The 16746-nt window shown below is 43.9% G+C and overlaps 2 protein-coding genes across 4 annotated transcripts in view; both read right to left on the bottom strand.

The window, feature by feature from the left end:
• Nucleotides 1-1929: 1929 nt before the first annotated feature.
• Nucleotides 1930-14169, bottom strand: LOC128624188 (period circadian protein homolog 2-like). 3 transcript variants are annotated; one of them, XM_053651616.1, is made up of 23 exons: nt 13522-14169; nt 11167-11579; nt 10008-10100; nt 9714-9868; nt 9512-9633; nt 9179-9380; nt 9029-9080; nt 8572-8714; nt 8357-8435; nt 8081-8187; nt 7801-7954; nt 7531-7639; nt 7309-7437; nt 6926-7034; nt 6588-6720; nt 6287-6411; nt 5786-5950; nt 5456-5692; nt 4039-4931; nt 3690-3840; nt 3449-3611; nt 3212-3362; nt 1930-2959 (listed from the first exon to the last, which is right to left on the bottom strand). In XM_053651616.1, exons 2-23 carry the CDS (start codon nt 11487-11489, stop codon nt 2804-2806), a joined length of 3951 nt encoding a protein of 1316 aa, XP_053507591.1. In that variant the 5' UTR covers nt 11490-11579; nt 13522-14169; the 3' UTR covers nt 1930-2803. The 3 variants fall into 3 exon arrangements, with proteins under 3 accessions (XP_053507591.1, XP_053507592.1, XP_053507593.1); XM_053651617.1 differs by having other exon boundaries at nt 6938-7034; XM_053651618.1 differs by having other exon boundaries at nt 6588-6717; nt 6938-7034.
• Nucleotides 14170-16231: 2062 nt separating this feature from the next.
• Nucleotides 16232-16746, bottom strand: part of atpv0e2 (ATPase H+ transporting V0 subunit e2) — a 2978-nt gene continuing 2463 nt past the window's right edge. The window contains exon 4 of the mRNA XM_053652199.1: nt 16232-16746. This exon is cut by the window's right edge and continues 251 nt beyond it. The gene's annotated coding sequence lies outside the window, so the exon portion shown is untranslated.

Below are 16746 nucleotides of genomic sequence, written 5' to 3'. Positions count from 1 at the left end.
AATTACATGCAGGTTATTATAAAACTTTGTTTACTGAAGTAATGATGTGAAGAATTTCATTAATCATTGAATTAATATGAATTAAACTTGTCAGGCCTCTATAACAGATTGTGCGCTTCATGTTTGTCAGGATGAACAATAAGTGTTGTTATTCACAGACACAGATTAAACCCTGTCCTTCATCTACATGACTAAACATGTGGAGAGAAATGAAGAAATCTGAAATTATTATCAAGATTATGTGGAAATCTTCCATTTTCTGCTGAAATTGAACCTTAAATATCGTTGAGGGTTGTGGTGCAGCAGATTGTTAAACTGTCAGTTATTTCATTTCACTGTGATTAAGTGAGTTGTAATTAAACAGAAGCAGTACAGCAGTGATGTGTTATTACTGTAATAATCATTATTTATAGCAGAATGGGGTCATTTCTGATCTGTAACCTCCTGTATTAAATACAGATTTCAAAAGCACTGATTACACTGTTACATCAAACTCGCAATAAAGTTCTCCAAAGTGATATATATTTCAAGAGAAGTGTGTGTTAATTAAAAACAAACAGACAAAGATAAGATCCATCCATCCATCTTCTATACCACTTATCCTTCAGGGTCACGGGGAACCTGGAGCCTATCCCAGGGAGCATGGGGCACAAGGCAGGGTACACCCTGGACAGGGGGCCAATCCATCGCAGGGCACAATCACACACACACTCACACTCACACACCCATTCATACACTACAGACACGCCAATCAGCCTACCATGCATGTCTTTGGACTGGGGGAGGAAACCGGAGCACGGGGAGAACATGCAAACTCCACACACACAGGACCACAGTGGGAATCAAACCCCCGACCCTGGAGGCATGAGGCGAACATGCTAACCACTAAGCCACCATGCACCCCAGCAGGGCATTCTTTTAAACAAAAACTGGACTATAAATCTAACAAAACTTAAGGCGGCCACTAAATAACTGATTATAATAAAAAATCAATGGTGCATTTTCAAATAGTTTATATGAAATATTTTCCCGAACTCTGACCCGCAGGGTGGCGAAGTTGCTGTCGGTGCTGTGATTGTGTCTCGAGTTTTATTTATTATATTCTCACAGTAATGATAGAGACAGAGACATGTTCCATCTTCACTTTCTCAGTTTAATGCATTGTATTTTATAAAACAAACTACAACAGAAATCCAGAGTGAAAATAAAGAGTGTAACAGCACGAGTCTCAGTTTCAGCACCAAATACAGAGACATGAAACAGTCAGAGAGAGAGAGAGAGAGAGAGGGAGGGAGAGAGAGAGAGAGAGAGATGTCCATTTGGTCCATTCTGTGAGGTTTTGTGTAAATGTAATGGAAGGAGTCTCCAGTGTCAGCACTTTGTAACAGTCAGAGGTAAAGCTGTATATTCTTCAGGACAGAGGAGTTGACGCTTCTTCGCGGTTTTTCGGGAACACTCGTAACAAGCTGTGATTTTTGAGAGAATAAAGAGACGCTGCTGACTATAAATGGATGAAAGGTATGACGTTCTTTAATACATTGTTATTTTAAATAATTGTAATTGTTGGTATTTTGCTGTGGTGTCAGAGGAATAAAACACTCAGGGACGCGCCGTCGGAGGAAAATAATCAGCTTCAGGGTGGTACGAGCAGGTTTTAGGTCTCGAGGCGTTAGAGGAAGCAGACGAGTTTAGAAGCAGCACCGAAACAGACGGCTGAGAAACACAGCAAGTACTTCCTGTAGAGCTGGAAGCTGATTGGCCGATTCGGCTCTCCACGATGAGAGCTGTAACTGGATTAAACTCCGTACTGGCGTGTGATTATCGCTCAGTGTGGACAGAGGATGTAGGCCACCAGTGTAGTGGCGTGCACGCACACACAGACACACACACACACACAGACACACACACACACACACACACACACACAGAGAAAATCACATTTTTACTCGAGTAAGAAACGAAGAAGAAAAAGGTTCACAGTGTAAGACGTTGTTCTGATCGTTGTTGTCACACACTTTAGACGAAAATAAACTCTAATGAACAAAAACAATAAACAGTCACGTGAGTTGAATAAAACAGTACAGCGCTCACACGTTCTGTCGTTCATTATTCATCCTTTACACCACAAAACTACTAAAAGCACACAGGAAGTAAGAGATCATCGGCTGGCTCATCAGAACCACGGATCAGAACCACGGATCTGACCCAGTCAAAGCACTTTCACAGTACAGAGTTTAAATAACCGGACTGTCTTTCCCTGCGACTGAAGCTAACCGTAAACACGGAATAAAAACAAACATCACAAACAGGAATGTAAAAAACCCTAAACCCAGTCCTGATGAAAAACCGCTAAATCTCAACAATTATAGAGTAACAGAAATAAAATGATGAACAAAGTCTTTTGTTTTCAACTTTCATCATAGATTTGTTTTAAAACAAAACTGGTCCTGTGTGTAAATGTTGGAGTTTTGTGGCGTGAATAATAAACACAGCGTATAGTTAATACACACTGCACTATTTTATTTTAAATCCTCTCCAGAGTTCATAAATAAATACGTTTCATTCGGTGTCACAGAAATTCTGACACATACGTTTCACTCCTCGTATCACAGTGTGTTAGTGTTAATGATCTGATCTGCTCGTTCAGGAGTGTCTCGCACACACACACGCACACACAGATCAAAGGTAAAGGGAAGTTATTTGGCATAAAAAAAGTCTGTCTAGGCAGTGTAGTGTGTGTGTGTGTTGAGCTGGAAGATCCCTCTGTCTGAAAGCATGCTACGTGTTTTCGTTTTTGAAGTTGCTAGGAAACACAGTCTAATAAGACATGCTCCTCCTCTTCCTGTACGTGAGACACGCCCTCTTCTGCCAACGCCTCTCCTCCCAGAACGCCGAGTTCCATTTCAGGCAGATCGTCTTCTAACGGAGCGCCGGCATCGTTCTCACAGTACAGACACTCCTACACACACACACACACACACACACACACACACACACACACACACACACACACACAGAGACAAAGACTGCAGCATTATTTATCTTTATTCATTTAACTGCTGAGATTGACAGGTATAGAGGACACACCTCCTCTACTGGGACTGAAGCAATGAAGCCACACCCCCTTCACTAGCAGGGTTACACACTGTATTATCTATATTCATACAATAATATAGTACACACACACACACACACACACACACACACACACCTTGACGTTGATGGCTTTAGGTAAACCACCTCGTCTCATCCACGGGTGCTGCTCTCGGAGCTCTCGCCTCTGATCTGAAGTGAAACGTGGCTGGTTCTTCTGCAGCTGCCGCAAACGCTCTCGATCTTCCCGTAACACCTTCTCCATGTCCCTACACACATCAGACACACATCAGACACATGCTAGCTTTCGTTTCTGGGAGAGACGCTGCCATTGGCTGAGAGAGCTGTCACTCACCGTGACGGCACCTGATAGGTCATCATGATGTTCTGGTCGGTGTTGGCCATCAGCAGCCAGAGAGGATCCTGGAGGACATATTTGAAGTTTTGTCCGTCTTCTTTCCTTTTCTCCTTGTGCTCTTGCTCAGAAGAGTCCACGCTCCCGAAATATTTGCTGCTCCCTGTAGAGGAGGATTGTGGGTAATGCCTTGCTTCTAACAGGAATAAAGTGAACTGTTTATGTGTTATCGCACGCTCACCTGCGCCGCTGTTGGAGGTGTTGCAGCCGTTGGAGGCGGAGCCTGTGGATGCAGACGTGGCCGATCCCGAGTCCTCCTGCATCAGCAGATCCATCAGCTCACTGGACGAGGAGAGAGCGTCACTCGGACCTCCGTCTTCAACACGACACGGCTACAAGGATGCAGAATAACACAATAATTCTCTCTCTCACACACACACACAATGATTTCCATAAATAAACACACACACACACACACACACACACACACACACACACACACACAGCACCTGTGCAGAGATGTACACTACAGGATCAGTGTGAGAGAGTTGGATTGAGTGTTAGCTACATTAGCATAGCACCGCTCTGACCTGCTGCATGTCTGCAGTGCTGCTACTTTTCTCCTGCACCGAGCTGCAGTTCCCCCGGGCACCTGACAGTGGCGTCGTGCTGTGCGAGTCCGCTTTGTCCTCCAGCTGCAGCAGGTCCAGCTGTAACGGAGAGCTGCAGTGAGACCCGAACAGCGGCGGAGAGCAAGAGAGAGGAGACGGGGAAGGGACCTCAGCCGATTCGGGAACAGGAAGCCTGGGGTCAGAGGTCATCTGGTATGGGAGCGGTGTCTGCGGAGTGAACTGCATCTGGAACGGCTGTGGGGGTTGAAACGGAGCTTGGGGTTGAAAAGGATTCTGGGTAACGTAGACGTGTTGGGGCGTAAATGCTTGCGGGACAGTGTAGTCTTGTTGAGGCTGGAAAGGCTGTCGGGTAGTGTAGTTTGGTTGTGTTTGCTGAGGTTGCAAGGGATTCTGGGGGTTGTAGTTCGGCTGCTGAGCACCGACACCTGGCTGCTGCTCGGGGTAGAAAGGTGGGCTTGCTGACATGCCGAGCTGAGGGAACATATAGCTGGGTAAAACAAATGCCACCATCGGTGTGACCACTGGGGCTGGGAATTGGGGAGCAGTGGGCGGAGCCTGAGTGGTTCGGGCATCTGAACTGCGGTCACCAGCAGGGGGCAGTGTAGCCGGGTAAAAATTGTAACCGGGAATCATGGCGGGGTATGGCACTGAGAACGCAGACTGAGACGCCTCCGATGGCGACCATGATGTCTGGTTCAGTCCCTGAAGAGGTGGGCGGAGCCTGCGCTGAGAGACGGCGCTGTCCGACGATTCGGGTTTTCTTATCCGTGGTTTCTTTGACTTTCTGGTCCGGCCGCTCTTTTTGGTGGTCGGTTCTGCCCCGGATGTGCCGGGTTTGGCAGCAGATGGCGCTAAGAGACAGGAAGCAACAATAACAAAGAGAATAAATAACCTGTTAAAAGGACTTTATAATGTAGAGATTATAGAACCATAGAGTTTATAGAACAGTAAACAGAAGCCAACAAGGCTTATATGACTCTGTTTGCTATATACCTCCCATTGTTCTGTAACTAGCCTGCATTGATTCCCCTGCTATATGACTCCTTTGTAATAAGACTCCCTTAGCCATTGTTTGTTTATATGTCTCCCTTTGTTCTATAATGCCTATGCTACACACCTCATTTTCTAGAAGACTCCATTTCTATATGATTCCTTTTGCTATGGTTCTTTGTTATATGAATGCTCTGCTATATGACTATTTCTATACGTCTCCTTTTTTAATGATTCCCTTACTATATGACTGCTTTTCTAAATCATTCCCTTGCTAAATTACTCTTTTGCTACATGATTCCCATTTGCTATATGAATAATTTATGATATGAATCCTTTTTGCCTCTCTATATTTCAGGACAACTGCATGTTGACGTGTCCTCACCGTGGTTACCGTGCCCCCCGTCCCTCTGGGAGCGGTCCGAATAGGTTTTCTGCAGCGATGTGAGACTCCGGTCTCTGCAGCGACTCAGAAACGCCTGCTCCTCCTTCTGCGTGTGAGCCGCCAGCACCTGTTTGGTCAGGCCCAGTTTCCTATAGGGTCCCTGCTCGGCTGTGGGCGGAGTCATCAGGCTTACTGGCACAGGAGGGGTGGGGCTTTCGGCAACATCCTCAATGATCTCTGTAATCAAAAATATTCATGTTATAATGTTAATGTAACAATTAATCCGACCTGATGGCTTTATTAGCATTGTGTGTGTGTGTGTGTGTGTACCTGACTCCGGCTGTGGTTTCTTGTCCCCCACATGTACAATAGTGCTGCTATAAGAACACTGAGACGTGATGGATACAACACTCTCTGCTTTAGTGGGCAGGGCCAAAGGAGCCAAAGCCCCACCCACTACATCAGATGGAGACTTCTTATTGGTCTTCAAAAGACCTACCAGGTCCAAAAAAATTCCAGGAATATTTATAGAAACATACTCAGGATCACATTATAGATAGATAAATAAACAAATACACAGATTAATTCATGATCTATGTTGTTATTATTTTTAAAAAAATTAAATAAATATAAATCTCCAGGTTGCTTTACAATAAAAAAAAGAAACAAAAAGCAAAGATAAAAGTAAAAGAAGTGAAAGTTTGATCATGTTTGCTCCACCCCTTATTAAAGGTAGGAGGAGCCTGTTCTGAGCCAGAGAGCTGTATGACGAATCATATTTCTTCATCTGTGATTGAATAATTAAATATTTAAATGAGAATACTGGGTCACCTTGTGGGCTGGACATCGCCCCGGCACACGCTTTCTTCTCTTCGTCTGAGTTAGAGGAGGTCGTGTTGGAGGAGAACTGGTACTTCCTTTTCGGCGTGACAGACGTGTTACAGCTCTCCAAATATCTGAATCACACACACACACACACACACACACACACACACACGCAGAGAGGTTAAATTTTGGGGTTATGAATACAAAGATTTGTGCAATTTTATGAATACAAAATGGAGAGAAAGAAGTATTTCCATTGATAACCACACACACACACACACACACACACACACACACACACACACACCTGATCACACTATCCAGGCAGCTAATTTGCTGGTAGGAGTATAAGGTTTGGTCCTGGAGCTCCTCCACGGCTGCAGTACCACCTCTTACCACTGGGGTGTCTTTCTGCTTCACTCCTGGACACTTTAATCCTGCTGGAGACACACAATTATCACACACACACACACACACACACACACACACACACACACACACACACATACACATACACATATACACACAGACACACACGAGGTTTCACAAAGACTCTCCAATGATTCACTAAAGTCTTAGACATAAACACAACGTTTACAGTTTATCATCTCAAGCTGACATTTTCACACACACGCATATACATACACATGCACTCACGCTCTGTGCCTTTCTTCTGGTCTGCTTTAGAAGCGGAGGCCTGCTGATCCTGCGTCTTCAGCAACTGAACACCTTTACAGATCTCCTGGAATGACCTCTGATCCCACACACACACACACACACACACACACACACACATACATACATACAGTCACTCGCAGTGTCATGCAAATGATGGCTAAGGAATTCATTCACAGATGGATGGCTTTGAGGAGCGTCAATCTTTTTCCTATACTCATGAAATTTTAAACAGCGCCACCTGTAGGACTCGAGCACTCACATACCATGGGTGACAGGAGACTACAGTGTGTATGTGGTGTGTGTGTGTGTGTGTGTGTGTATGTGTGTATGTCTGTCTGTCTGTCTCTCACCGGTTTGCTCTTGTTGGTCTCCTCGGTGGTGTTGCTGTTGCTATTGCTTTCACTGGGTGTGTTCAGGTGGTCATGGGAACTGTTGCTGCCATGACTCCCGTAACCGCTGGAGCCCATGCAGTGTACAGGCTACACACACACACACACACACACACACCCCATATCAGAAACAGTTATAAGGCTGGCAACAATATGTATGTGTGTGTGTGTGTGTGTGTGTACCTGCAGCAGGATTTTATGTATCTGCTCTGAGATTTCCTGGATGTCCGAGTCCATGATTTTCCCCTCTGTGAAAGCAGGAGCTGAAAACACATCCTCGTTCACAGGGCCCCTGTAACACACACACACACACACACACACACACACACACACACACACACACACACACACACTACATGATATTATCAAGTCTGCTGTGAAAGATAGTCCTTTGTATAATCACTGTGTGTGTGTGTGTGCACGCGCGTGCGTGTGTGTGTGTGCCAGACTCACATGCGCACTTTGTGTCTTCCGATGACGAAGGACACTTTGCGACTCCAGGGGCTGACGAAACTAGACCAGCTGGTATCTATGGTAACGTATTCACCATTCCTCGTGCAGAAGCGCATGGAGGAGTGATCAAACGGCTGACCCACATACTGCACAACTACACACACACACACACACAGTCAAGAATGAGTCCTCCAATTTGCAGTGTATTGCACTACGATTTCAAGTCATTTTACTGTGCACGTGTATGGGTGTGTGTGTGTGTGTGTGTGTGTTTTCTCACTCTTGCGATGCACAGCCAGCATCAGTGGTCTGTCTTCAGGGTGAAGGTGAAGAAGAATGTGGGTCCCAATCAGGTCCTGTGGAAGATATCCTAACAGAGGCACCGCCCTGTAATACACGCGCGCGCACACACACACACACACACACACACACACACACACACACACACACACACACACAGAGAGAGAGAGAACATTATGCACACGCATACAAACACAATGCATTGCTCTGTGTACACACACACACACACACACACTGTATACAGAGTGTCACACACCTCTCGTCAACATCCTGGAACACACAGTTTGGGGTGTGTGTCGTAGTGAAGATCCTTTTGTCTGGTGGGATTCTGGGTGCTGCGCACACACACACACACAAAATTGTAGCATTGAGTTTGAAATATTTATGCTTCAAACTATGAATTTCATTGTGTTGTGTGTGTGTGTGTGTGTGTGTGTGTGTGTGTGTGTGTGTGTGTGTGTGTATACGTACCCTCATATCCAGAGTGTACTCTCTCAGCCAGCAAGAGGCAGCAGAAATGTTCCTCTGACAGTTCTGGTTCCTGAACCTTCATCAGATACGGAGTCATCCTGAACGGGTAATACTGAAGATCCCCCTCCTTCTCCTTCTCACCGCTACACACACACACACACACACACACACACACACACACACACACACACCTCTTTAATCCAACTGACCGTTCCCAAACCCCGCCCATGCTTGGATACTGTTGCTACGGGGGTCGGATCAAGTCACTGATTACACGATTACCACAAGACTCGGGTTCTCAGGATGGGGAAATGTAATAAAGTTAAACAGCATGAAATCCCTTCAACAAACAGGTGAGGTAGATAAATAACCCTCACCTGGCAGGAAAACATCTGAGTAGAGTTCAATAAGGCTAAAATGTAGGTTTAAACATGGACAGAAGAGAAGAACATCTCACCTGATTCTGCAGAAGAAAGATTTCTCCTGAACAAAATCTGTAGCTGATGATTCTGGAAAAAAAAACATGATGGAATGAGTTTTAATGAGGAGACAGAGAGGGAGGGGTGTGTGTGTGTGTGTGTGTGTGTGTGTGTGTGCGCGCGCTCACCCGCCCCGGTGCACATGCTCCATGAGGGCAGTCTGTACGGAGTGGTGAAGCTGTAGAACACACTCACATCCTGCGGCGTCAGAAACTCCACAAACTTCCTGTCCTTAAACTCGTCCTTACTGCAGTGCAGGATTGCCGCCGCCTGCTCCGATATATACACCATCTTCCCCGTGATCAGGGACACGGCTACGGCGAAGATATCCTGCGCACACACACACACAGAATCAATCATAGAAGTGTAAAATGGGATTTTCTTGGAACTCAAATTAATCCTCCAGCTGTGAATCTGAGAGCAGACCACCTCTGTGTGTGTGTGTGTGTTTGCATGCTCACTGTGTTTTTGAGTGTGTATTCAGACGTGATGCTGTTGAGCTCGTCGATGGTGTAGGAGGAAACGTCCAGACCTGGCGGCTGGCTGTCGTTTATCATCAACATCTGATAATATTCCTCATTAGCTGCAAAGATCGAGAGGAGAATTAACACACACACACACAGAAACAAACATTTACACACACACACACACACACACACACACCTTTGACCTGTTTGACGCAGCGCAGTGCGTAACGGAGTGTGTGTAATGTGCTCGCTCGACCTTTACTGTGTTTCTCAGCAGGCAGGTGGAGCTTCAGGTTCTTCAGGGTCTTAAAGAGCTCCTTCTGAGTTTTGGCTTTCGCAGACTGCTCACTGCTGCTCACACACACAGACACACACAGATTTAATTTTGTTTCTCTGTCTGTCCAGCTGTCCTCCTGCATACCCATATTTCGGTTCATAGGGTGTTCGTGTGTGTGTGTGTGTGTGTGTGTGTGTGTGTGTGTGTGTGTACCTGCAGCCGCTGGTGGATGGGTTGTCCTGCTCTGAGCTCACCAGGCTGTAGGCATTGGAGCTGCTGGGTGGAGACGGACTCTGAGAGTTCGAACTGTGTGAGAGAGAGAGAGAGAGAGAGAGAGAGAGAGATACAGATACAGGTAAAGGTATGGAATTGTAATTAAGGCTTTCTGTGATAGACGGTGTTACACGATGTTCAGCCACACACCCATTATTCACCCACTGTGGCTCCGCCCCCACTGTCTGCTCTATGCAGCACGAGCCGAATGAGCCAATCACAGATCAGCAGGAGTCAGACTTCACTTATCACATGACGAGAGTGAGGTGAGCCGACCGTCAGGAAGCGCGAGGCGAGCCGACTGAGACTGACAGGAAGAGTGAGGCGAGCTGACTGACAGGACGATGGTGGTCGATGGTTTCAAAGCGAAAAGTAAAAGCTCCTATTTGGCAATATATTTAAACCCTATGTTAAAAGGGAACCTGCAAACATTAATGAGGAAAACTGCAAACATTCGCTAATTCGAAAGGGAAAGTGAAATGCTACACTGCTACACGGGCATTCAGAAGCGATTTAAACGCGAGGGGAGAAGAAGGAAAGTGCCAACGACACGACAAGACACCCACCTCCGCCTCCCGGTGATACATCACACATCACTTCACCGGTGGGAAAATTTCCTCACCTCACATCCCTAGTGATGACTCGTGACTGTGTGACTCATGTCTCCCAGAAACGGTTATAAACTCTAACAGGATCTCACAATGACTAATCTTCATAATAATGCACACACTGGGAGACAATCACAAAAACCACACACACACGGCTTCGAATGCACGAGTCCACAACACCAATGTGTAATCATCTATAATAAGGAGAAGAGGAAAGTGGTGGCTGATGATGTCACTGGGTCCACATGTCCTCCACACTGGTGTTCCCTCTCCACTCCACGCTGTACAACGAACGCTCTATACACCTAAACACTCTCTACATGACACCTCTGAGGACCTCTGAAGTTAACGGTTCTCTGATGGACATACTGACTAATCAACACGTTTCTATCGATTATTAATCATTTCTAGTGAAGACCTGCTTGCTGACATTGTTAGCACCCTTGGGGGGCAAATACTTCTGAAAAGTTTCCCTTAGTATTCTCTCTCACCTCTTGTTGCTGGCTGATGATTCTAACAGAGCCGAGTCTTTGCTGTTGCCGCTTGAACTTCCTACAGATTCGTTGCCATGCGACTCGTTGCCATGGGATTCCGTGCCACTCCCGCTCGAGCCGCTCCCGCCCATCTCCATGTCCTCATGAAGCGGTGGGCGGGAACTCGGGGAGGTGGGCGGGTCGTTTCCACTGTCGCTCCCATCTGATGCTCCGCCCATTTCGTGCAGATGAGACATGGTGCCGCAGGGAGACCCGCTCTCCTCCTCCTCTTCAGACCCGCCCCCTGACAGGTACGACTTCAGCTCAGACTCACCTGACATGGAGGAAGTCAGAGGGTCAAAGGTCACAGCTCAGCTGACCTGACGCATGACATCGACGTGGAAAAGCAGTAAAGGCACGAAATTACAGATCTGATGAGGAGAGAGAGAGAGAGACAGAGAGACAGAGAGAGAGAAAGGACTAAATATCGCAATGTATCATACAATTGATTATCAATACACACCCAATCACATCCAACACTTCATGTATTTCTGCTGAAACAAACGTAGAGCGAGAGCGAGAGCGAGAGAGAGAGAATGTGTGTGTACCACCTCACACTCATGCTCACTCCGATTATTAACCAGGCAGGATTGTAAACATTAACACAAAGGACCCCTGAGTGTACACACACACACACACACACACACACACACACACACACACACACACACACACTCTCTCTCCCCACATGGACACAAATGATCATTACAGGCAGTTTGTTATTTACAGCATTAAGAGAACTGCCTCAAAACTCTCTGACCTGCCTTAAATTTCTCAGAACCGCCTCAGTACCATGTGCCCTCTCCTGATTCTGCCAGGTTCATCATCCTATACTACCAGATTAAACCAAACCCAGAATGTTCAGCACCCCTCCTGGACTGCGTTTCATCCCAAATCTCATGCACCACGACAGCAGTACACACCCTCTCCCTACACTCTCCTTCTCCGAGTCTCAGACTGCGCGTTACAATGATAAACAATACATCACACACTCCACACATTAATTTACATAACACTGAAATAAACACAGGGCCTCTCCGTCCCACACTGTACACGACTGTACTGAATAAATAACAACACCCTGGTCTAATTTAATCTGCAGCCTAAATCACACAACCGAATAGTGTTATTACTGTTAAAATGCACAATGCTGAACCTGTCCCAACTATAAACACTGAAAAGTGGGTCACAGTACTGACACACCTACAGCCTGCACACCTGCACAGCGCCCTCTGCTGGCCGAACACCTACATGCACTCATACATCCGCTCTTACATAAAGGAAAATACAGAATTTATTACATCAAATGGTTAGGAGTTAATTATATAACACACACCCTGATACACAGGGAAGTAAAGCACTTAAATAAAATAACATACCATATTTTACATAATGTTACAGATTTTAAATAAATATGTAATATTAATTATGTACCAAAAATCATCACATAAACATGGAGGATTTTAAAGACTGTATGCTAATGCAGCTCATACACAAAGTAAATATAAATGTGAGATAGAAATATATTTAATCAGTAATTAGCAGTATAAATCTCTAAAATGTTCATTTCGACATCATGTTGTGTGAGCAATTTGTTAAGCACAAAGAATCCAAATTAAAAAAATCACAGCACTTGCACGATCCAATTAATTAATCAATTAATTAACCAGTTTTAGTGATATCAGTGAAGGTAAGTGTGTGACCCATTATGTGTTCGTCTGTAAATTGGGATAAAATGTAAAGGAAGTCATGACTGCAGTGTGATGTTATTTCATGTAAACACCCCTAGAGGCTGAAATGAGGAACTGCAGGTGTACATGTGTTTTATAATCAGTGACCAGCCCAACATTCCTGTTTCAACTCTCAACTTCCCATTTACAGGGCATTAAAAAAACAGCCAATCCGTTTAACTTGTAAATAACGAGCTAAAATAACACTAATGATACAGAACATAACAATGAACAGTAACTAATCTTCCTGTCTCCTCTCTCTCTCTCTCTCTCTCTCTCTCTCTCCCACGTTGACCTGTGATGCACTGACACAGTTATATAAATGACACGCTGTATGTAGGGAAAACACACCGCGAACACCGAGATAAACTCACAAAATAACACCAAAACACTGTGACACATCAAACACGTTTAAAACACAATAAAAACAAAAATAAAACCATGTATTTAGCTCACATTCTGGCATAATCTAACAATCGGAATTCTCCGCGCACGCGCAGTGCCCGTTATGTTATGCAACTTTTTTTGTTGAGTACATTAAATACAAGGAAATTAGAGCACGTTGAGAGATTTCACCACAGACCTGAATGAGAAGCGGTAGTCTGATCGGTTCCGGCCCGGTTCTGAGGAGATGTGCTGCTTTTCTCCGAGTCGTTGTTGAGTTATATAAAAGCTACAACTCGCCTCAGGTTGCAGTGAATGAAGCTGACGCCGGCTACGTGCTGCCTCGGTGCTGACGCGCGCGCTCACTGGCCAACAGAGAGCGGTAGAGTGGTACAGAGATTCCCGTCTCTGATTGGTTGAGATGCGCGTGACGTGTTGAAATGGGCGTGACTAGGGAAAGCAGTGCGGAAGTTAGAAAGCGTGTTATAAACAAACAGCGCGCAAAAATATATATACAAATTAATCGGCTGCATTTTAAATGGTTGTGTTGCATATAAATAAGATTTAATATTTATTGAAATAAAATCAGCTAACTGCCTTCTGATTGGCTGGAAAATGTACTAAAACAGCTGTCTAGCCGTTTGGAGTGTAAACCTCAGACTTCCACACGATACGATTCCATTCATGAGGCAACGATCCGATATGTGACGATACCACTGAGTCCGTTACCATACGATACGATCTAGTAGCTTCTGATTAATACATGACCAACTTCGCTCACAATCTGGGCTAGACCTACGGTTAATTCTCGAATAAGGACCAAGTAGGGAAGAGATTTTAAATTATTTACACATCCGCTTAAAAATACTAATTGTTTCTTCCACACCAGTCGTTTGTCCTTTTCATTAGGAATAAATTTACAATTGTTGCCCTCATTTCAATCATTGCTTTTTAAATCAATGCATCAATCCCAATCATGTGATCATTGCACACCTAGGGGAAAATAATAATAATAATAATAATAATAATAATAACAATCATATTTTTTAAATTCACCATACACATTTACATGCATTAGGAATTTTTCTGAATGTTTGTTCACAACACCTTACGTTCAGCACACACATCTCGGACAACACAACACAATTACCATCCTAATATACAAATATTCCACCTTAAACAGAAATGGTAGGCTCAGTTATCATTTACATTACAGTGGAGATAAATATAGGAGCTGGATGCACTTCAGGGTGCATTAAAACGCATTGGAACAATTATGATATATAATAAATAAATAACATATATTAATGACATCATTAATGAATCATTGTAAAATGAATTTTACACAATGTATAAAATTCCATCAGGAGATCAGCAGTATCTGAAATACTCAAACCAACAGCCAAGCCTCGGTTAAAGTCACTGAGATCACAACTGTTTCCCTCATTCTGATGTTTGATGTGATTAGCTGAAGCTCTTGACCTGTATCTGTATGAGTTTACACACTGTGCTGCTGACATGTGATTAGATAATTGCAGTATACAGGTGTACCTAATAAAGTGGTCGGTGAGTGCATACTGCTTTAAAAAAAAAAGTCTGATTTGACCTTATTGTGTGAGCTCTTAGAGAGGTGTTTAACCCGGAGTTAACCTCCTGCAGAGAACTGACGCACAAACCCGGTTCAACACAATGCCTCCGCTTCCATTCAGCGCCTCTCCGCAGTGGGATGGTGATTTCAGAAAAACCTGCTGTATTGATGGGGTTGTTGCCTCCTGCTGAGAGAGATGGAGTGACGTGATGACTCACGGCGTGTTGCGTAACAGCAGAGGAGCTCAGGCTCTTCTTCTGGTTCTCCAGGAATCCGTTATAAACCTCAGATCCCATCTCACTGCACCTTTTACACAATCAGATGAGTCTGGATGAGGATAAGAGCTGAAACACTCTTAAAAATATGCTATTGAACAGAAATGTTATAATTTAGTGTACTTCAGGAAAAGTAGGAATGAAAGTAGTGATCTTTCCGAGCAATGGCTCTCAACATGGGGTCTGTTATACGAGCTATTCCTTATTTATTTATTAGATTTATTTTCACTGGACATTTGAATCGAATGGATTTAAATCAAACAACTCAAAAGAAATATCCCTTTAAATAATGTACGCATGTAAACAAATGGCCCTAATGTGTTCTGATCAACAGGCAGTTGTATTAATGTACAGATAAATAATGAACAGAATATTTGGATTATTTGACTCATTAAAAAGGTGCTGATGGATATCAAGGGATTTATTTTACAGTTGAAGAGGTTCGAGGTTGATAGAGAACACGCTATCTTTATCCGTTTATTTTTACTCACCTTGGTAATTTAATGGAAGGAAAATAAAGTTGCAGTGCAGTTCTATCATACCCTAATTTTTAACTTCGTAACGTGACCTTAAATTTAGAGAGAAGACTCAACAGAATAAACCATAGATGCGAGAAATTTCTTCAGACCATTTTTTTCTTTATATATAATTATTTTTGTAGTGTCACTCTTTATAAGACACGAGAATCAGAACCTTTCAGTTTGTATTGATCTTCCGTATTTATTTTATTCACAGCTCTTTATTAACGAGCGTTGTCTTAAAGTCTGCATTTTGATTAGAAGTAAAATCTGCGAATCACGTGGCGTACATTACGACATCACAGCTCAGAACATCGGGAGATTTATACTTCTTCCATTTCAAGAACAGCAAAGGAAGTTTAAAATGAAGAAGCAGCTCCGCACGCTGTTCGAGTTTCAGATAGAGACGAGCTCCGGATGGAAAGAATCACCAGCTCATCAGGACCGTCTGATCCGACTGTACAAAAGGCAGACAAATGTCCACATCACAGTCTGATGTTCGGGGAATAGAATAAAAGAGACACAAAATGTGATCCATCCTGATTTTATTCAGTGTTTTACAGAGACATCAGCAGTGTATACACGATAATGATCCTAAATCCGAGTCATTTCCATAGAGATCTGAAACTCCGTCAGCGCCAATCAGACCGAGAGTTTAATCCTTAACCTTCAAAATGATGTTAAACTAAAAGTCTGTCAACAACAACAGCCAGATAGAAGAGTAAAAATAAAAGAATAAACACCCAGAGTTACATAGACGGCAAACTGAACTCCTTAAACTCTGCGAGGAATGACTGAACGGGGAATGAAGGAGTGTTTACAGGGACGAGTGTTAGTGTTAATATGCGGGGAAAGGAAATCTGAAACCGTGCAGATATCGTCATCTTTTACTGAACAATTCATCACATAGTAACAACATGAAATCATTTAGCATTCACAAAAAATAAAATAATGTAATAAATAAACAAATATAACTCTACGTAAATACACTACAGGTTGGTCACAGAGAGAGAGAGAGAGAGAGAGAGAGAGAGAGAGAGAGA

This window comes from Ictalurus furcatus, chromosome 20, assembly GCF_023375685.1.
Source record: "Ictalurus furcatus strain D&B chromosome 20, Billie_1.0, whole genome shotgun sequence".
Lineage (NCBI taxonomy): Eukaryota > Metazoa > Chordata > Actinopteri > Siluriformes > Ictaluridae > Ictalurus > Ictalurus furcatus.
This window is presented reverse-complemented; position numbering and strand designations above follow the sequence as displayed.